Below are 23,317 nucleotides of genomic sequence, written 5' to 3'. Positions count from 1 at the left end.
TCAGGTAACAGGTGGCAGCTTCCCCAGACGGATTCTAGGCATAAAATAGAATGACCTCATAGGGGTGGAGCTCTGGGACTCCGTAGAGGTGGCAGTCACAGCCAGGTAACCCTGGAGCGAAGCTGTTTAGTTAGAAGGGGGCAGTTAAATTCCTCACTCCAGTAGCTTTCACCCTCACCCTGAAGCACCTTAGCACTGTTGCCTGAAAACCCCTGAAGGTTGTCTTTGCCCCAGATGGAGCCCAAAGGTGCCACTGGGAAAGAAAACATGGGCACCAAGAGAAAGAACCTGACCTTCTTGAGGCCTAGGATGTATATGCTGGAGAGACGGAAGACTGACACTGTGGTCGAGAGCAGTGTTTCTGGGGACCACTCTGGTACTTTGAGGAGGAGCCAGTCTGACAGAACTGAATACAACCAGAAATTACAAGGTAACAAAAAAAGAAATCAATTGTCCCATGTTACTGCACTTCCAGCTCTGTTTTTGCTACACTCCCATTTGCAAAGGAAACACTTAAAGCAGAGGAGAAATTAATACTACCTTTCCTTCTCATAAAATAAGAAATGCAAGTAAATGTGTCTTAAAAATTATAGGGAGAATTCATTAAGTGAATCAATACTTAAAGAGCCAAATTTGAATTATTTTAATATTTCTTTTTGTTTTGTTTTTGTGTGTATGCACATAATATTTTTTTCTTCTACTTCCCTTTTCCTCTGCCTTCCCTTCCAACCCAACTTAAGAAGTGGGAAGCAACAGAAAGCAAATGATTTAGAAACCTACAAAAAATAGTTTATCTTAATAGGTAGATGTGGGATGTTACACCATGAAATCGGTGTATCTAGGTAATCGGGCAGAACTGTGATTGTGGTTACCTTAAATAGCAACATGAAGCTACAATCATGTCTGTGAAAAGTAAACCATGTTATAGTTCGAAGGATTTGCTGACAATCACTTGGGTGATCATTCCCTTAGAATGAATTGAATAACACCCAAATATGGTAAGAGGTATTTAGCATGCTTATGCTGAATGACTTTAGAGAAAATAACTTCAGTTTATTTTGACATTTTGACACAGGTATTATAACATGTATCTGTTTCAGGCCCTGAATTTCTGTCTCTTTCCATCTATTCGTTCTCCTAAACCTCATTTGCTCTAGTAAAACTTCATTTAATGTTGATAGTGTATTGTAGTGTTTTAAGTCTCTGCTGCAGTTCCTGCTAGGTGCTCTTCCAGATCCTGACTTTCCTGCTTTAAACACAATGTGTGTTTGAACTCTCACCATCCCATTGTGAACCGTCATTCTGGACTCAAAAACTGTAATGACCTTAGAAAGACCAATGAAATATGCTTGCTCTTAGCATATGGCTTTCCTCAGAAATGAGCTTAGATTCAGTAATGCAAATCAATTTAAGTAAAATAAGTTAAATTCATTTAAGTTAAATCTTTAAAAAGTATTACTATGAATTAATGGTTTAAAAATTACACATAGTTTAGCATTAAATAGCACTGTCAGTCTTATCCTTAAATTTTGTATTTAATGAAGGAAGAATATTATTTTATCTCTGAGTTCAATTTCTCTGAAGGCAATTTATACATTGGAAAGAACACAAACTTTAAAGTCATACACATTTGCTTCCTAATCCTGACTCTTCAATTTACTACCTACAAGATTTAGAGCTAATTACCTAATATTTCTGAATCCCAATTTCCCTATTTGTGGATGTGAAATTAACGATACTTACTCCATATATAGTGTTGTTGAGGAAATAAAATTAGAAAATTACATGAAACATTTAGTATATTGCCCAACACAAGTTATGTGCTCAATAAACTGTAGTTATTTAAAATTCTAGGAATAATGGTACTATAATAATAGAACAGGGTGTATCCTATATTAATCTAAATTCACATAAATTTATTGATCTTTTTTTAATTCTTCTTTGTTCTTTGGTAAAGAGACTACATATAGAAATTCAGGAAAAGTTCATTACTTGATCCTTAATAACATGTTTTTTTCTGTCTGAGTTTTTCTAATTCAGCAATGTTGTGCTTCAGATTTTACATTGGTAAAATAAAAATAGAAAGGATTTTTGCTACTCAATATTTGCTATTCTTTTCCTAAATTTACCTAAAAATAAGTCTATAACCACAAACCAGAGTGGATGCATGTTGTTACTTTACAGGAGACCTCAGGCTTCTTAGATACTCCATGTGATTTGTGGGTTTCTATACTTTGTTTGTTTCTGTCTTTGAAGGTAGAAGGAAGGCACAGGAGCTCACTCATGTTCCTAGAACTATTTGTTGCTTGAGAAAAATTAGTAGGGAGAATGTAAGAGTGCATCAGAGCTGTTAATTTGACTGGCCTCCTGATAAAAAAGAATTCTTTAGGTGTAACTCAATAAAATCCAAGCTGAGATCTAGTATGTAATAGAGTTTTTAGAATGATTCTGCTCTAACTGCTTTGCCAACATTATGAGGAATTTTCTCATTAATGTTCAAAGCAATTCATTCTTCAGATTTGCTTCCTGGCCTGTACTAGGTCCACTACCATGAAGATGACTCCAATATCGCTTTAAGAAACTCTTTATTGTTGAAATGCCAAGAGCTTTTCTTCCATCTTTCTTGAAACTTGTAGACCCAAAGGAGGCATTAAATAAAGACCTGGGCAGTTTAGAGCCCTTTGACTGTTGGCCCAAAGCCATTGTAATTTCACAGTGTTCTTTCAAAGACTGGAATTTCTAGTACCTCCACTGTCCTCAAATTATTCAACTGTTGTTCTTGAGTGCTGTGTTGGTACTTTAGTATTCACTGCTCTAATTCTCTCTAGAAGCATGCTCTCTGGGTTCTGGATAATATAAGATCTTTCTTCAGTACCTGTGAGCTTGCCTCAACTGATAACTACAGAGGCTATCTGCTCACTTTCTGATATCACATTAGTGGTGTAAATCTTAAACTGCAATAATAACTTTACAAAATGGTGCACTGGATAAGAGTGCCTGGATTAGAACAATAGAACATGGCTCTCAAGAGGTTATCCTAAAGACTCTGTCGAAAACTGACATCAAGGCTACCAAGTCATGACTATTTAAGTTGCACAATCATAGCTCAATGCTAACTTAATGTTAGTTTTTTCATCCCTTCAACAGAATCATTCAGTTTGTTGGCATTTATTGCACATGTTATATGCTATGTCTTGGAGGTTACAACGGTGAGTGAAAATAGACTGTGTGCCAGGAATCACAACTACAAAATGATTAATAAAATATATTTGACCTTTACTGCAAAGAGGCTTAAAGTCTAGCTGGGAAAAATAAGACAGGTAAACAAATCAATGCAGTGAAGTGGCATGACGGATGGGACCAGCAGATCCTCAGGAGAGGAATGGTGGGGAAGGTTCTTGGGCCTTTAAGAGATGATGAGTTGGAGATGGGGAGAAGCTAGAGAATGGGAAGAGAGGGAGGGGTATTTTAACTTCTTCACTATAGTTTGTCGGAAATTATATTGTTTTGTACTTATTGCTATTATTGACTCATTTTGCATCCAACTTCTCTCAAACCCCTGACCCCAAACTCCATGAAAAAGATGTATCTGTTTTGTTAACTGTTCCATCTTTGCACACAGTCATGCCAAGCACAGAGTAACTGCTCAGTAACTGCTAAAAAGAATTAATGAATTCCTTAAATGATCTGGCCGAGGTTGAGAGCTGGTGTAAAGAAAGGAACTCAGGTGGGAAATAAGAGTTCTTGTACATATGTATCTTCATATGTGAAGACACATGTCTCCATCAATAAAGGAAATTCCTCAGAAAAAAGTATATGTAAATATATCAGAGGTAGAAATATACAGAATTTCCAATATAATGAGTAATTATTAGTGGAAGCTTATCTCATTCCAGACTCTGCCTTTTAGAGCACACAATGATCATACCTCAGTTCAGTCCTTTTCTTCCATTAATTACAAGAGCTATGTCATCCTTTCAGGCTAGCTCAGCTCATGATCCCCATTTTACTGGAAGCCTTAGAGATGATCTAAATAGGGGAAATTTAGTGATCTAGTTGTTAAAAACTTAGAAAGGATTTTGTATTTGATGATGCATGTTAACTCCACATTTGAAATGTGCGTAATTTAAAGTTATATAAAAGCATGTCTATGCATATGCAGATGAAGATATCTATAGAATGTAGACATAGGGATGTGTGCATGTGTGTGCACGGGTGTATACTTGAGACATTTCTGCAATGACTAAACTTTAAATAAAAAATTATATTGATTAACATTAAGCAATATTGTTGAAAACCCAAAATGATTAAGATTATTGACATTATTTTCCAATTTTGGTACCATGACTAAATGTTTCTATCCCTTTTAAGTTTGTATATTGAAACCTAATCCCCAATGTGATGGTATTTGGAAGTGGAGACTTTGAGAACTATAAAGTAGAGCCCTTATGAATGGGATTAGTGCCCTTGTAAGAAAAGATAGGAGACAGCTTGCTTCTCTTTGCTATCTGCCATGTGTGGATGTGGAGATCTGCAAACCAGGATGCAGGTACTCACTAGGAATGGATCTACCAGGGCCTTGACTGTGGATTTCCCAGCATTTAGAATGATGAAAAAGAAATGCTTCTTGTTTAAGCCACCCAATCTGTTTGTTAGAGCAGACTAAACTGAGCAAGACAATGGTCAATCCCCTGTACCTTCTATGGTAGCACTAAGTCACCTCTGCTTAATTTTTTAGCCAATGTGTATTTTTCTAATTAAGCGCTGAAAGCAAGAATTAGAGAAAATGGATAAATGTCACTATTGTTGCAGTAACACATGTCAAAAATCCTGTCTTCAATTCATAGCAGGTCTGTGGTACCTTCTATTGTTATTATTATTATTATTATTAATCATTTTATTCTCATGAGGCAAGGATTAGTTAGTTTTCTTTATGAAATCATGGTTTTCTTACTATATTGAAAATAATGAATCACTCTATAGCAGGAACTTTATACAGAATAAAATATTGTGCAGGGCAGAGCGCTTGCCTTGCACGTTTGAGGCACTAGGTTCGATCCTCAGCACCACATAAAAATAAATTTAACAAAGGCATGCTATCCATCTACAGCTACAAAAAATAAATAAATATTGTTCAGTATGAGGACAAATGGTTCAACTAATAAGTTAGACTTGATAAAAGCATAAGATCACATAATTTGTAATGACTATAAACAATTTGTACATGAGCAGGAGTTGTTCACATGGGAAGATTTGGTGTCTTTTATTCCGACCTTATGAAGCGTGGGATGAAACAAGCTGTTGGGCTCTCTGTGCAAGTTTCTAACCCAGGGCTGAGTCCTTTTTATTCCTGCCTGTCCTTTGAGTATTGAGCAGCTCTTTCCCTTTACCTGCCTGTGGATAACACCATTCAGTGAAATGGGAAGTGCCTGAATCAGTAATGCGACACCAGTACAAATAGGGGTGTGCCATTGTCTGAAAGGCAAACCTTGATGAAAGTCAAAGCCCTTTAAGACGTTTCTGTCTCACTCATGCATGAAAACCAAAGTGAAGCCTGATATTTTACTTTCCCTCTTTTTCAGTAAAGGTATTTCATAGTGTTGAGAAGAACCATGTGTGTTAAAATGTGAGCCTCAGAAATCAGGAAGGTTGGAGATCTTCTTACACTATCGCATTGTGAAAGGCAAAATTATTCCTCCATGTTTGACTGATGTGGCTTTAGATCTAACTTCTGGTTGTGATTTTTTTATCTATAAAAGTTATTGGCTTATCAAAACATAAAATCGGAAATCAAGAGGGAGAGCAGAATGGAAGATAAGGGAAGAAGAAAGAGTAGGGGGGTACCAGGCATGCACCAAAAATAAATAGAAATGTACCTTAAAATAAAATAAAGATAGTTGGGAAAAAGATGGACAAGAGAGAAACAGTTCAGCTAAGTTTATCTTTATTTCTGTTGATATAGGAAAAAAACCCTTATGTTTATGGAATTACTTTTTTCTTGATGCCACAATCATATTAACTTCAGGACTTTTGTGGGTATTGAGTTCCTGGTGAAAGTAGGATTGTCACAAAAATTGTTAAACTTGCAAGCAATATCACACTTAAAAACAGGTAAGACTTGGCTTCGAGCATGCTTCAGAATATTCCTCTGCAGCCCCCTCCCAACCAGATAGGTGAGGCATTCTTGGGGCCAAGATTACTACCTTTTAGAATCCCTATCCTCATTTTTAGCATCTACCTGAGACCATAGAATTTTATGTTCAAAAGGCCTTAATACTGGCTCTCAGCCTACATGAGTCTATTCCTATCCTATTCTCTTAAGGATAGATTGTGTTTGTGGGTGTGTGTACTTTTAGTCTTGAGGGACAATTGATGATGGGGTGTCTCTGGAGCTTGATCCTGCTGTGACCTTCATACAGGACCCCTTTAAGTGGGAGAGCTTGTAGAAGAAAGAGCAAGATTATCATCCTCAGGACCTGCTAGGGGTAAGTGAGCCCCATGAAGCCCTGATGACTTTTGGCACTAAACTCTGAGGGAATCTGAGAAAAATATATTGGAAGGTGGCTTCCACGTTATTATAAATGGAGATTTCTCAAGATAGAAGGCTATGTCACACATTATTTAATGGTTTGCTAGCTCAATTTACAGCTTTTAAATATGTGGGTATAGTTTGTCAGCCTTATTGTCGGACTCTACCTCCAGGTCCCACAAGAGAGGCTGCTGTCAGTGGTTGGGCACATATTCCATGTTCAGGATTTCATTCACCTTCTGTGCTAGGTCCTGGACAGGAAGAGGAAAGGAAGGGAGAGAAGGGATAGACTGTTATCTATTACCTGTGAGGGACTGTGCTAACCAGGGACTTTCACAGTGTTACTTAATCCTAACACCTTTTCAGTTATGGTAAGATGGTAGAGCTTGGATTTGAATTCAGGTGATTTAAATATTTGTAAAATAGAATGCATCCAATTAAGTGACTCAGTAAGTATTTTCTATGTATGGTTTACTAATAAATCAAAGCAATTTGGGGATTTCCATACATGTTTTTAATATGAATCTTTCTTTCGCTGTCATATTAAAACTTGACCTGCTGTCAATTTATGCTTTGAAATATGCATTTTTTTTCTTTTAAATTACCGTGGCATGTTCCTGCCAGAGGTGCTGTTTTATAAATACTTGTTTTCTCTGCTTAATTATCAGGGAACAAAATTACAAACTTAGGTTACGCAAACCTGCCCTATGATGTTTATTTCCCACTTCATTGAATATCTCAATATTCTTCTTTAATTTTATGCCGGTCGTCATTTGTTTGCATCTCACTAAAACTTAATATATACCTCATAAAGTGAAAGCCCTATTCTATAGCAAAGGTAGGGGGGAGGAATACATTTGCAAATGAAAAGAATGGAATTATATACTGGAAACAAGCAGCTCTTTATGTGGGCAGGTAATATTTCAATAGAATTCTATGAAGCCAACTTAAATTGTGAGTCATAACTTAAATGAAGCAGGAAAATAGTGCTATGATTAAAAGCTTTTGTCCAAGGTTCTGAACAGTTTCTTTCTTGATTAACGAATCTAGGAATAAATGAATACTCCGGGATACCTGCACTAAGGTCCTTGATAAAGAATGAAATCTTGTACTGTCTGGCATACAGCTGTCACTTAAAAGAGAAAACTTAAAGGTCATGTCATCTAGCTACTGGTCTTAAGTATTTGAGTCACTATAGCCCCTCACAGAAATTGTCTTTCCTGAATGCTTGTTAATGTTAAGTCTGCAATGTCATTACAAGAAGCTGTATTTGTTGTGAAAGGTTGATGAAGACATTGTTTACATTTCTGAGTGCCATCCAGATTTTATTCAAGGAAAAACTTTGACTCCCTCTGAGAATTAGAACACATTCCCTCCCCAGATGAGAACAAGCAACTTACTATTTTTAGCAATCAAGAGTTTAGAATTAAATTTATACCTGCTTCCTGGCCTTTGTATTGGCTTTTTTCTCTGACTGAAAGTTTCTCCCCCCAGATCTCTGCCAGTACAAATTCTCATCATTGAGGTGTCTGCTCACCTTCCTGTGGAATCCATCCCTGCAATCATCCTACCTAAGTGGCAAAGGAAAAAAAAATGTTTTTCTTCTGCCCTCCTAGATTATGTGACTGGGGCCTGTGAATTGTAACAATAAGACATTAACAGGGTGAAAAAAACATGCAGAATTTATTTGAGGATAATATCTTTATGTGGTGTGCATGGTCTTTATATAAAGAAGTTAAAAATTTCAAAGAAGTAGTCAGTCCTGGGTGTGTGTGGGGTGAGGGGGTAGGGGATTATGCACCATTGTAACAACAGCAACAACAACATAGAATAAATTATGGAGATGTCAAAAAGCAAAGAACAAAAGGATTTAGGCTGGGGCAGTAAATTGTGAGAAATTGATTACAAACTATATGGGGGAAACCAAAGGAAGATAAGGGTTATTTTCATAAGGTTTGTTGTCTGCTCCCCAAATTGTGAGAAATTGATTACAAACTATATGGGGGAAACCAAAGGAAGATAAGGGTTATTTTCATAAGGTTTGTTGTCTGCTCCCCATCTCCAGTGGTAGACATTTCTCCTCTACCTGATTCAGGGATGTCACTTTTCTAAATGTATGCCCTGCTTTCAGTTGGAAAGAAGAGGGCAGAGAATCCTTTCTGCATCTACTCAAGTGCCTTCAGCTCAAAATAATCAATATGCCAAAGTGGCACATTCAAGGGCATATGTTCAAATCCTCTTAGTGGCCTTCACTGATTATTGTCTGAAATTACTTTATTCTATTTTTGTCTCTATTTTACATTTAAGTATAAGCTTTACAGAGGTTCACTTGGCTTCAAGATCAATGTGCTTTCAACCAACATGGATTTTCTATTGTTCTAACCTCAGTGTTTAGTAGTACCTGCTTTGTGATGTTTTAAAAGAATGGACTGAGTTTGCTAGACTTTTAAACAATACTTCAAAACCTCAAGATACCCTTAAAACCTACGTTCATTCGTAATATTGAAGTAAACAATGACCAAGTATTTTCCAGGAGCTGTGTTTTTTATGTTTTTCAACAAAATGTTTTATGTGCATATAAATTAGAAAGATGTGCAATTGCACCAAATAAAGTTTATACTTCATAGAATTACTATAATACTCCACTCTACAAGTACAATAGTGATTATCCAAGCTATCTAACTTTTGAAAACTGCTCATCTTCACATACCTGAATGAGGGTGTTTAATGAAAAACTGGGTCAGAGTATCAAACTACATTGCTTTCAGGCCAAACATTCCACAAATTTCCATTTTCTCCAGCAGTGGCAAATTTACCCCAAAGAAGGGTAAATATACTCCAGGAGTTTTTAAAGACCATCCGTGGTGAGAAAAAAAATAAGTTAATTTTTAATCTTATCCTTTGTGTATGCTTTATAATGATGGATAAATATTATACACATATTGGAGGTAAATGCTCAAAAAAGTTTAACTGAAACTCCATAAAAGTTGTGGATGAAATTCTGACACATACATCAGACAAATATTGAAGACTTTATGCTAAGACCAATAAAGTAGATGCAAAAGGACAAACATTGTGTGATTTCTTCCTCTTACAAGGTGTAGTCAACCCCATACAGACAGAAAATAGAAGGGTAGTTGTGAGGGGCAAGGAAAAGGGGCATAAAGGGGAGACATTGCTTAATAGGTATAAGTGTTCAGTTTGGGAAAATGAAGAAAGTTCTGGAGGTGGATGATGGTAATGATTACACAATAATGTGAACATACTTAAACATAGTTACCACGACAAATTTTATGTCCTGTATATTTTACCAAAAAAAATAATTAAATGAGAAGTAGAAAAAGCCTGGAGATCACCTACATTCAAATGGAATCGAAGGCTTCACCCAACCTGACTCTTCTTTCAGTTCACATCTCTGACTGCAGACATTTTACTTTGGACCAGCAGGCCTTGATACACCCAAAGTATTTTCGTGTCTTACAACCTTGCTGCATTTCCTATGTTTGTTACTTACCTGTCGATGTCTCTTTTACTTGGCTGAACTTCTATAAGGCAGAACATTTATGTCTTCAGTGCGTAGAAGATTGACATGTACTCCACCGCTAGGTTTGTTAAGGGAATGAGTGAGTAAATGTATGAATGCATACGTATTACAATCAATGGATGTAATAACAGTGTGCAATAAAAACCCTGCTGGGTAAAAAAGGCCCTTCCCCATGGTTGGTTCATCTTAACTGAGTCTTGACTACTACTCACTGGTGTCAGAAGCACAGCTCTGGGGTGTGGGTCTAACTCAATGGAGGGAATTATCCATTTTTATCATGTCTTGTATTTTTCTTCTCTCTATTATGTTTTTGAAATTCTGCCATTATTAGCAAAGGCAGACGAAAATCATATCTACCACGTACTAGAAGACAGAGATAGGTTATCCCTCTAAACATAATATCAAATTTTATAACCAGACAGGAGTGAACAAATTAATAATTATTTTCTGGGATAATCAAACTTCTAAATAGAATAACTTTTCTATTTAGAATTCTTTTATATTATAAAAGAATTATACATCCAAAAATAAAAATATATTAAAAATAAATATTCTTCTAGAATTTGAATTGCTTATTAATGCCACACATTTAGGATTGTCTATATGTTGCAATGATGCTACTGTTTTTAAAATATTCAAAACTCGATTAATAGTTTTAAATATTACAATTATAATTTCAATGTGTTTTGTTCTCTTACTCTATTTCTGCATAGAAGAGAAATATCAAATTAAGAGGTAAAATTAGATTTCTTTTAATGAAGGAATACTCAGAAAACAGTCAATACTCTGAGAAAAGTGAAGCTTCATTACCTAGCCATTGCAAGCAAAAATTTTTTATGTATTTTATTTATTTTTTATTTTGGTATGAAGGATTGAACCCAGGGATGCTTAACCACTGACCCACATCCCCAGTTCTTTTTATTTTATTTTATTTTTTATTTTGAGATAGGCTCTCACTAAGTTGCTCAGGGCCTTGCTAAGTTGCTGAGGCTGGCTTTGAATTCATGATCCTCCTCCCTCAGCCTCACCAGCCACTAGGATTGCAGATGTATGCCACTGAACCCAGCTGTATTTTACTGTTTACATGAAGACTATGTTCAACTGGTAAATGTATTTAAACTTTTTTTTCAGTGAATCATTAGCAAGATTTAGAAATGGGAAAAGCTTATTAGGAAAACTCAACTCGTGTATTTTTTTTCGCTATATGTTCTCATAAAGATGTATACAAATTAAAAACAACAAAAAATTCACACAAAAACATTCAAGCTGTACCACATTTCACCACATAATAGTTGCAGATTTTATGCCAATTTTTTTTTTTTGCATGTGGGGCATAACCATCATATAAAGCTTTTTTTTTTTTTTTAAAGAAAACAATTGTGCCTATTTTACTTAAAAATCATTTACTACTAAACTGGTTTTGGTGCAAGATTAGGAAGCACAGAATATTCATGATATATTCTAATGAAGTGTCAACATCTACACAGTAAAATATGGCAATATTGACTTTCCCATGTTTATACATTGGGTTCAATTCTTGATAACCTTTTAGACCCTCAGATTATCCTGTGTGGTAAGAGCATGTTAACAGAATCACTGTGTACACTATGTCCACACATAGTACACACTTACGTAGAATATAAAATTGTTTTGTAGAAATTTTGAATCTGTGATCTGCAATAATTGATTAACTGGAATTACAAGTATCTGTTTCAATTAGTCGAGGGGATTGTTTCTCATATGTCTAAAATGTAAAACAATGGACAATGAAGGGCTGGGATTAAGCTCAGTGGTATAGTGTTTTCCAAGCATGTGTGATGCCCTAGGTTTGATTCCCAGTACCACACATACACACACACACACACACACACACACACACACACACACACACAAGAAGTATTATGTCTTTCATGTCTAAACCAGCATAAAGGTTTTGCCAATAAAGGGGAAAAGAAAAGCAATGATGCTCACACTTATCCAGTTCATTTTTACTTTAAATTCATGCATGATTGCCAGTGTGTGTGGAAGATGTTGGTATGAGACCTGACTTTCATACCATGACTTGCTTTTCTTTAAGATCCTGCTCAAAATTCGCCTTGTTAAGGAGACCTTCCCTGACCTCACTCTATATAGTAACAGCCATGACCACCATCTGCTATATTTTCCTTCATAGTATCTTATTGCTATCTTGTACGCCATACAGTTCTTCATTAATCATTTTTCCCCCATCACTTAAAGATGTTTCAAAAGAGTTGTGGTTTTTCTCTCTCTTTCTTTGCTATATTGATTAACATCTAGAACAAAATTTCTCAGCACTGATACTACTTTTATTTTGGGCTAGATATTTCTCTTCCAGGGTGCTGTCCTCTGCACTATAGGATATTAACTGCATTGTAGGACATTAAATCTATCCGTTGCTGGTAGCCTTCTGTCCCTTCCCCTGGTTATAACCAACAATGATTCCAAACATTACCAATTGTATCCTAGTGAGGGGAAGTCTAGAGGAGTGAAATAGCCAGGTTAAGAACCACTGATCTCGCATCCACATAACAGAAAACATTTGGCCTTTGTTTTTTGGGGGATTGGTTTATTTTGCTTAGCATGATATTCTCCAGATCCATCCATTTACAGGCAAATGCCATATTTCATTCTTCTTTTTCTTTAATATGTGGTGCTAATTCACAATAAGGAGGGACTAGGGAAGAATAGAGGTACTTTGGATTAGACAGGAATAAAGGCTGAGGAATGGGGTAGGAAGGACAATATAATAAATCAGACATTAATACCCTATGTGCATATATAATTACATGACCAGTGTGATTCTACAATATGTACAACCAGAAGACTGAGAAGTTATACTCCATTTATGTATGCTGTGTCAAAATGCACTCTCCTGATATGTTTAATTAGAACAACAACAAAAAGAACCACTGATCTAGAAAAATGTCTTGTACAATGAGAACTTAGTAGATACTTGATGAATAAATGAACAAATGGATAAAATCCATGTCTCATCCAGCCAAAATTTTACGTTCTCAATAGTTGAATAATTACAACAGAAAAATTGAACACAGGGAACACTTTACCAAGTTAAGCTCCCAGTTATTTCAGGGCTGGGAATCTGTCATTTCCTGTTCATCTTCTCCTGCTTAGAACTTTGAATACACTTATTTAGCTTCTCATTGTTCTGGCTGTGCTGTGCTGATCACTGTTGGAGCCAGTGAATTCAAACCATTACCTCTTAAATAGTTTTTTTCCTCTTAAATTTATTTTTCAAGCCAGGTCAGTTTGGTTGAATTTCTTTTTGAAATCCACTTCTACACTTTCTGCAGCAATTAGCAGTCAGAGGAAATAAATCACATGCATTTCAAATGAGGATAAAATATTTCCCTGCCCCGATGTTTGAGCTTTCAAATTCAGAGCAGTGGAGGGTCTGCTTCTTCACATTTTCACTTAATACCTCACTGGCTTCTCTCCAAAACCTGCCTGACATGCAATTATTTTCAACCTATTTCACAGAAGGCCTGCTCCATTCATCTTTCCGTGGGTCAGATTTCTACTGAAACTGATAAAAAGATTTTTTACCGTGTGAAACTTATGTCAGTAGGGTTCAATGCAATGCTAAGCCAAGGATTTTGGGGGGTTTATAGGGGCAGATATGAAATGCAGCATGGGACAAAAGAATATTTATAATCCTATCTGAGGGTTTGGTAACAATCTGTCTGGAATAAAACTGTAGATTGAATTCTAGGTGGGTGTTTGGACTTCATGGGTAGAAAGCAACTAGACTGATGGGGGTAGGTTGGGAATGATGATCAGAGGATATGAATTCAATTTCAGGCTCTGTTACTTAAAAAGGCTTACTCTCTTGAAATGAACTTTTCTAAATAAAGGTTAAAACTTAACCACTCAGCTTCTCAACCTGTTTATGTTACTCAACTTTTCATCACTGTGACTAATCGACAAGAACAAATTGGAGGAGGAAAAGTTTATTTTGGCTCAGGATCTCAGAGGGTCAGTCCCTCGTTGGTGTGTTCCATCCCTCTGGGCCTGAGATGAGATGGAACATCATGGAGGAAGGGCATGGTGGGGGAGTGTTGCTCCATTCATGGCTGCTAGGGAGCCGAGAAAGGAAGGGGGAGGTGCTGAAGGAAAGATGAACCTTTCCCGGGGGCACATCCCCAGTGGCCCACCTCATCCAGCCAAATCCACCTACCTACTAGGTTACCACTCTGTCAGGCCATTCAAATTAGAGTGGAATGAGTAGGTCGTAGCTCTGACAATCAAATTATTTCACCTCTATAGCTTTTGGGGGACACCTCATATCCGAAAGTTAGCACCATTCTTTTCCCTATTTATTTAAATGGTACCACTATCCAATTAACCAGCTCAGAAATCTGATAATCAGATTCCACTTTTCGTCCCCTTTACCTCTTATAATGACCAGCGCATGCCAATTTTATTTCTCAATTCCTTTTGATTTGTCCAGTTTTCTTCAACTTCTTGGCAAGTAGACTAAGCTTAACAACTTCCTTCTCTCCTCTGGTGACTGTCCAGGTGAATGATCACTCCTGCCTCCCTGCCTCCAGGATTGCTCTTTACTTCCTCTCACAAATACCATCCTACAGAGGCCAAAGAGATTATTAACTTTTTTAAAAAGTCTTGTTATATTACCAAGGCTGGTCTTTTTTTAAATAAGTTGGTTCTCCTTAGTTACACATGACAGTAGAATCCACTTTGATAAAATTATACAAACATGGAGTATATCTGATTCTAATTAGGACTCCATTCTTGTGGGTAGACATCATGGTGGGATCCACTTAGGTATTTTCATATGTGTAAGACCAAGGCTGGTCTTGAACTCCTAAGCTTAAGTGATCCTCCTGCCTCAGTCTCCCTACCTGGGATGACAGGTGTGTGGCACAGGGCCCTGCTCCAAAGTGATCTTGTTAAGAGAATCTGAGCATGTCTTTTGTTTAAAAACTCCCCATTTTTCTTAAAAACCCCAGATCCTCAAATAGGCCTACAAAATCTGTTCCCTGACAATTTCTTTAGACTCAGTCCCTTCTCATGTCTTCTAACATTTGTGCTTCTGTCACACAAAGCTGTTTCCATATCTTATTTAGCAGTCAAACTTTTGGATATACTACTTCCTTTGCTAATGTCACATTCTCTTTTCTCTTTGGTTCCTGCTTCTTCCAGATTCCAATAATGTCTCATCTCTCATAGGCCCCATCTCGAGACTGAGGTATGTTAGTACAGGCCACAGTTTATTGTAATTATATTTGTACACCAATTTTTAAATAAATATTAATTGACAAGAGATTTGTTTGAAGAGTCTTTGTAGAATAATTTTTTCCTCAGTCTCTTATATTTTTCTTATTCAATTCCAAATATAGCCTCAGCATTTAGGTAATTTGACTTTGTCAGATTATGTCAAAACATTAAAGCAGTTTTAATAAAAATATGTGCATGCTCTTTTATGATCACATTTCATCACTTTATGTAAGCTTAGTTAAATTAATATAATTACAATAAGAAGTACAACTGATTTGATCAGGATTGTTGTTGAACACCAATTCATTCTTAGAAAAATGTACAACTTTATCATTAAGAGAAGTGCTTAGTCTTAGAGAAAGGAAAATACTGAATTATCCTGTAACTTAAATAACCTATTCTTACTTCTAAATTATACATTTCTTGATAGTAAGAACTGTTGTTTTATTCACCACTCTATGCAAAACATAAAACTCAGTACCATCTCAAATCCAATACAAAATTTAAATATTGATATAAAATTAGGTACAAGGTTTCTTTAATTCCCCAAACTAGGGAATTCATAAAATTGTTTACTTTAACTTTTGATATTTATTGATTCTTATTTAATTATAAACATATTTGTCATTGTGATAAAATTATAAATTAGTTAAGGGCTAGGTACGTTTGTTATATTACCCTTCTGTTCAACAGTCAAATAACTGTGCAAGTTGCCCAATAAATAAATGTTGCTTGGTGTATATATGCCCGCCTAGTCTGTTGTTGAAGGAATGGGGGAGAGGGTGAAGGTACATGATGTTAAGCAAGACATTACGCAAAACCCTAAGCTTGGTACACAAAATCATTAGTTCCAACTCTTCTTTATTACTAACCAGTATTCCAATATAGTTATGAAACTTAAAATACATGATCATTTTTGATAATCATTAGTAAATAATATCAGGTAGGGACTTAATCTAAATAAGTAAGTATTTAGAATTTTAAAAGAAATAATAACTTTGGTACTTTAGCATTAGACGGCTATTTTATTCATCTTGCTCTTTAAATTTTCTTGAGATGCACATTTTCAGTAAATTCTCAGAACCTTATTTGCATTGGCTATTTAGCTTTGGAGTAAATGGGAGAGAATCAAGATTTTTAAAATTCAGGCATTATTATGTTACACCAGACAACATGCAAAGGCTATATCCTCACCTCATTTGAATTCAATCTGAGTAATAACCTTGCACATTAGGAGTGGTATTGAACTGACTTTGTAGTAGTCCCTGCTGTTTGAGCTTTTTTTTTTCAGTCAAGGAGGGCAATTTCCTGATGGACGCTCAATCTCGCTTCCTGCCCTTGGAAAATTTCTAAAGCTGGGGTTGTTGGGCGAGGGGGAGGAGCAGAAGCAGGTGGAGCCATTTAGAATCAGATACAGAATAACAGCAGTAAATCATAGTCATAAAAATAACGAATGACATTTTTTTTTAGAGGTTCCTGTGTTAAGAGATTTTCATGCTTTATCTAAATTCTCACAGCCTCCTAGCAGTGAGTAGTAGTTAAAATGCAGGTTTGGAAGCCAGACAGGTTCAGGTTTGAATCCCGACCCCAAAACCTACAGTGGTGAGACCCTGGGCAAATTGCTTAACCTCTAAGCGTTTCAACTCTTTCATGTATAAAAAGAAGAGAATATATCTATATCCCTATTAATGAGAGCTTCTATGAGGCAGAGTTAATGCATAACAAAATTAGTATTTAGCATGTAGCAAGTCCTCAAAAATGTTAGCCTTTATTATCATTGCTCTTTTTATTTTTCTTATTCCTTTTCTACAGATTAAGCAACTTAGTGATAGCAAATGGCTTGATTAAGGTCACAAAGCCAGAATTGAACTCTATCTCTCAGTACAGTAAATTCCATTACGTGAAACACTGTGTACACGAGGGCAACATTACTGGTCATGGTGAAGTGAGAGAGCGCAGATTTCAGAGCTAAGCACATTTGGTTTGAATCCAAACTTTTCTGCATATTCTGTGACCCACTGGATAAGTTCTACTTACATTCATTGTGTTCAATTTCTTCATCTCTAAAATTAGCATAATATCCCGATAATGCATATTACAAAATTGGTATGTAATATACTTGAAAATGCTTGCCATTATTAGAGGCTTTCACAATATATTATAATCAATATAACTGCAGTAATAATGTATAATGCTTTACTATTAAATATTTTAATATATATGCCCATAAACCAAATGTGGTATACACATGCAATGCAATATTATTTGGCCTTAAAAAGCAAGGAAATTCTGACTTCTACTGCAACATAGGCGAACTTGAGAGCATTATGCTAAGTGAAATCAACCAGGCACAAAACAACAAATACTGGATGATTCCTTTGTAATGAGGTGTGTAGAGTATCTGGATTTAGAGACAAGTAGGATGGTGGTTACCAAGGACTAAGGAAAGGGAAGAGGGAATTGTTTAATGAGTACAGTTTAAGTTTTAGAAGATTAAGTTCTGGAGGTGTAAGGTGGCAATTGTTACCCAACAATGGAATGTTCTCAATGCTGATGAACTACACACTTAAAAATAATTAAATAGTAAATTTTACATTATGCATATTTTGCTATAATGAAAAAGATGGGGGAAAAGGAATATAACCTTCTATTGAAGGAAAAAAACTATGGTTGAAATTATTGAAATGATAGTCTTAAGAGTCAGCTCATGTTTCTTTAGTCAGATTTTTGATGTTTTATGTTGAACTCCACCAAGGAGTCACTTTAGTCTCTACATTTTATAAGAATGAGAAGGTGTGCATGACTATTCTTACCCATAACGTATGTTCCTATTAGAATTGGCAGGCGAGTATTAATCAACATAGCTATCAGTCTAACAATACTGTCAGAGGAAAAATAATATTGTTGTGACACCAATAGAACATTTTTATTATACACATTACCTTGAAATAACATTTTTTGCCAGGAAATTTGATGCAACCTAAACACCGTGCATGACAGAAAGAAGCCAAGCTCAAGTACATCAGTCATGTGTGTGGCACATGATGTACAGTTGAACAGCCGTCAGATACCAGGATATAATTAACTATGAAGGTCATTCCATCACAAGTATAATATTTGGAACAATGATGTATTCAGTTATGCAGTTTACTCTATTTATACTTCAACTCTTCATTTTTATAAGCTTTCTTTTCTATGTGATTTTTGAAATTCCCATAGGGCCTTTTTTTTCCCCCTAAAGAAGATCTATTTTATTTAAATTGCCTGCACTCCAAACCCAACTCTAAATCATTTTGAATTTTAAAATATAACTTCTTTTGACATTGAAACTTTTTTCTTTCTCTCCTTTTTCAATTACTATAATAAATATTAAATGGGCATGAGATTAGTATTCTCAGAAGGCTTTGTATGTGTCTATTTGCATCTGCTTCAGTCTCATTACATAATTTTTCCTTAATTAAAAATTGTGGTACAATTCATAGAACAAAATTTACTATCTTAACCATATTTAAGTGTCCAGTACAATGGTATTAAATATGTTTATAATGTTGGGCAATATAGAATGAAAATCTATACCCATTAACAACTCTCTGGTCCCCACTTCTCTGCCTCTGGCAACTACTATTCTATTTTCTGCTTCTATGATTTTGATGGTTCTAAGAACCTCATATAAGTGGAGTCACATGTAGTTGCCCTTTTGTACCTGCTTATTTCACTTACCACAATGTCCTCAAGGTTCATCCCTGTTCTAACATATGATAAAATTTCTAAGACTAAATAATATTCTATTTATTTGTATATTATGTTTTGCTTGTTCATTCATCTATTAGTGGATATTATTATGAATCATGCTGAATTGAGCACAGGTTTATACATATCTCTTAGAGGCTCCAATTTTAACTTGTTGGGGTATATACTGAGAAGTAGAATTTCTCTATAATATGGTAATTCTATTTTTAATTTTTTGTGGAACCACCATACAATTTTCTACAATGGCTATATCATTTTAAATTTCTACTAATAGTACACAAGGATTCCAATATTTCCATATCCTTGACAACACCTCTGGTGTTTTTTTTTAAATAGTAGTCATCTATTTCTATTTCATTTGATTTCTATTTCCCTTGGGATTAATGATTGAGAATCTTTTCATGTTATTATCGACTTGTGTATCTATGGATAAATGTCTATTCAAGTGCTTTGCCCACTTTTGAATCAAGTTGTTTTCTATTGTTATGTTTTAGAAGTTCAAATTCAATTTTTTTTCATATAATCTAATGTGTCTATTTGTTGTTATTGTTTTTGTCATCTGGGCCTTTAGCATCATCTCCAAGATGTTGTGAAACTTTTGTCCTGTGTTTTCTTCTAAGAGTTTTACAGCTATAGGTCTTTGATCCATTCTGAGTTAAATTTTTTATATGGTAATCAGTAAGGGTTCAACTTTATTCTTCTGCATGTGAATATCCACTTCTTCTGGTACCATTTATTGAAAAAATTATCCTCTATTCACTGAATTATCTCGATCTCTTTGTAAAAATGATTGTATAACATATGAGGTGGTAGACCATATATTTCCTGAAAATAATAAACAAAAGAGAGTATGAGTAGCTCTGCTAATATCAGACAAAACTATATTTTAGATTTTAAATGTTACCAGACACCAGAAAGAGAAACTTGTATATTAGCAAAAGTCAGTACAGCAAGAAGATATAACAATTTAAACATTTAAGCACCCCTTGGCAGGTCATCAATAAATGATTCATTTATTACATTTATTGATGGAATTATTTCTGGTTCTCTACTCAATTCATATATATATCTGTCTGTCTTTATGATAGAATCTTGATGTTTTGACTTCTATTTGTCTCTTAAGTATTTTCTAATTTCTCCTGCTGCATCTCCTTTGATTCATTAGTTGTTTAAGAGTGTCTTATCTAATTTCCACTATTTTGTAAACTTCCAAATTTTACTTCTGTTACTGATTTCTAACTTCATCCCATTTTCGTTGGAAAAGGTACTTTGTATGATTTCTGTCTTTTTAAGTGTGTTGAGTCTTAATTTGTGACCTAATGTGTAATCTGCCCTGAAAGTTGTCTCCTATGTCCTGGAGGAAGTTGTGTGGGCTCTTGTTGTTGAGTAGAACATTCTTTAAATGAATCTATTTGGTTTATTGTGTTATTTAAGTCATCCATTTCCTTATGTATCTTCTATGTGGTTGTTCTATCCATTACTGATAGTGGAATATTAACATTTCCAACCTTTATTGTAGAATTGTCTATCTCTTCAGTTCTGTCAGTTTTTATTTCAACCATCACTGCATCATTTATTGATGACCTTCCAAGGGTGTTTAAATGTTTAAATTGTTATATCTTCTTGCTGTACTGACTTTTGCTAATATACAAGTTTCTCTTTCTGGTCTCTGGTAACATTTAAAATCTAAAACATAGTTTTGTCTGATATTAACATAGCCACTCTACTCTCTTCTGGTTATTATTTGCATGAAATATCTTTTTTCATCTTTTTACTTTTAATCTATTTGTTTCTCAGTATTAGGTAAGTCTCTTGTGAATACTATTTAGTTGGATCATATTGTTAAATGCATTATCTTTATCTATGTTTTTTGATTGGAGAGTTTAACCCACTTACATTTAAAGTAATTACTGATAAAAAGTGACTTTGTTTCTGTTATTCAGGTTTTTGTTTTCCATGTGTCTTATAGCTTTTCTTGTTCTAAACTTTCTGCATTAGTGTCTTCTTTCTTTTATGTTTAATTGATTTTTCTTTTTTGGTCACATAATTTCCTTTCTCATTTCCTCTTGAAATGAGTTATTTTCTTTGCAGTTACAATAGGGATTATATTTAAAATCTTAAAGTAATAACATTCTAAATTTAATTTCTGCCAGTTCAACTTCAATTACATATGAAACTCTACTCTTTTAACAGTTCTGTCTCCATTCCCTTCAGGGGATGATAACACAAAAACTATATGCATTTCATACCCCAAAGCAAACTAATAATTCTTTGAAACAGATTTCTCCTAAATTACACTGAAAGCAAAAAGTAGAGTTACAAACCAAAATAACAATAATACTAGTTTTCACATTCAGTTTTTAAATGTACTTGTGTTAGATTTTCATCATTGTGACGAAAAACCTCACAAGAATATCTTTTTTTAAAATGAATTTGTTATAATCAGTTCTACATGACAGCAGAATGCTATTCAATTCATTATACACAAATGGAGCACAATTTTTCACTTCTCTGGTTGTACACAAAGTAGGGTCACATCATTCGTGCAATCATACATGCACCGAAGATAACAATGTTCATCTCATTCTACCATCTTTCCTACCCCCATGCCCCCTCTTCTCCCTTCTCTCCCCTTTTCCCAATTCAAAGTTCCTCCACTCACCCCATGCCTCCCCCCCCCATTATGGATTAGCATCTACTTATCAGAGAAAACATTTGGCCTTTGGTTTTGCTCCTTGGTCTATATCCAAAGAACTTAAAAACAACTTACTAAAGTGATACGGCATATCACAAGAATAACTTACAGGAGGAAAAGTTTATTTTGGCTCATGTTTTCACAGGCTCAGAATATGATTGGCCAACTCTATTGATCTAGGCCCAAAGTGAGGCAGAACATGATGGCAGAGGGGCGTGTCAGAGGAGAGATCCTCTGCTCATTGTGAGTTGTATATGAATATGTGTATAAGCCTATGATTGTTAAAAATAAAACTGCTATAATTATATGTTTTTGTGTGCATGAAAATATTTTGGGAATGTTGTACACTAGCCCATGAAACAACTAAAAATACAGTAAAATTATATTAAAAAACTAATAATTAGAGTTTCTAATGGTAATAGCAAACATTTGCGTGATATATCCCATAATGCTAGGCACTTTGGTAAGAATTTAATAAATGTTTTTCCCCACACCAGACAAATGTGTGTTATTTAAAAAACAAAACAAAACAAAACAACTTAAAAAAACAATAACAACAACAGCAAAGAACCCTTTTCATCAGAAAATCTAAATTCAATATTAACTCAAGCTCTTTATAATCTTTCAGGAAAGCTAACAGAAAAGAAGGCAACTATGACAATTCTTTGGTGGAAAAGGTGCCTACTTACACCAGCTCCCCAGTGATTATCAAGTCCAAGTTTTCTTTTTCAAAAATAAGTTTCAAGATATACCAAAGAAACTATACAGATACCCACTAATGATAGAGAAAACCAATAATGAAGTTTAATGATTTAGCACAATGGATGTAGCAAAAAGGATATAGCCAAATAGACAGTATACATGAATAATTTATGAAACAAGCATTTCAATCCTAGAAAACTACCATGGGAAGAGCTCACTAAAGGCTAATGTACTCAAAATGAGGGGAATAGTACATGAAACAACCTGAAACATTTCCCTAAAAAAATAAGTAAAAATATTGCTAGTAACATGTAGTTTTTCTTTTATCACATCCAATTCAGTTCTCTTCTGATAAATTTGGTCATTGATCAATATGTACAAAAATTAAGGTGATTTTTTCCCCTCTACTCTATTACCAATTTCTTCCTTTCCCCTGATTTTTTCTAAAAACATTTTTCCTTCTTTGGTTTGACCCATTGAAATCAAAGGCTTGGGACCTACAATGAATATCAACTCTTATTGGAATAGCACTTGGAAATGTAATCCTAGAAAAGGCAAAGTTTTAACAAAAGTGGGTTGACAAAGTTAAGCATCCATTCTCAATGAGACAAGGTCTCCCATGTTAATCACTAGGTTAATGATTTCTCTTGGCTAGAGATATTATTGGGACACTGGAGTGTTCCCTGGTGAGGTACTACAGAGCCATGTGTGCACACATCCACCCATTTAAGCTTTCAATAAATACAAAGCATCATGTTAAACCATTTCAGCAGACTAAATTTAAAATGTTGCATTTCTAATGGCCTGCTTTATTTCTTTG

The 23,317-nt window shown here is 35.0% G+C and overlaps 1 protein-coding gene across 1 annotated transcript in view; it reads left to right on the top strand.

The window, feature by feature from the left end:
• Window positions 1-228: 228 nt before the first annotated feature.
• Window positions 229-23,317, top strand: part of ARHGEF38 (Rho guanine nucleotide exchange factor 38) — a gene marked incomplete at its 3' end in the record, with an annotated part of 128,937 nt that continues 105,848 nt past the window's right edge. Inside the window, exon 1 of the mRNA XM_081304786.1 lies at window positions 229-430. Within this exon, the coding sequence (XP_081160912.1) occupies window positions 235-430 (196 nt within the window). The 5' untranslated portion in view covers window positions 229-234. The remainder of the gene's footprint in view (window positions 431-23,317) is intronic.

The sequence above is a fragment of the Spermophilus citellus genome (assembly GCF_964194105.1).
Source record: "Spermophilus citellus genome assembly, chromosome: 8".
Classification (NCBI taxonomy): Eukaryota; Metazoa; Chordata; class Mammalia; order Rodentia; family Sciuridae; genus Spermophilus; species Spermophilus citellus.
The sequence above is the reverse complement of the archived record's forward strand: the minus strand, read 5'-3'. Positions and strand labels throughout refer to the sequence as shown.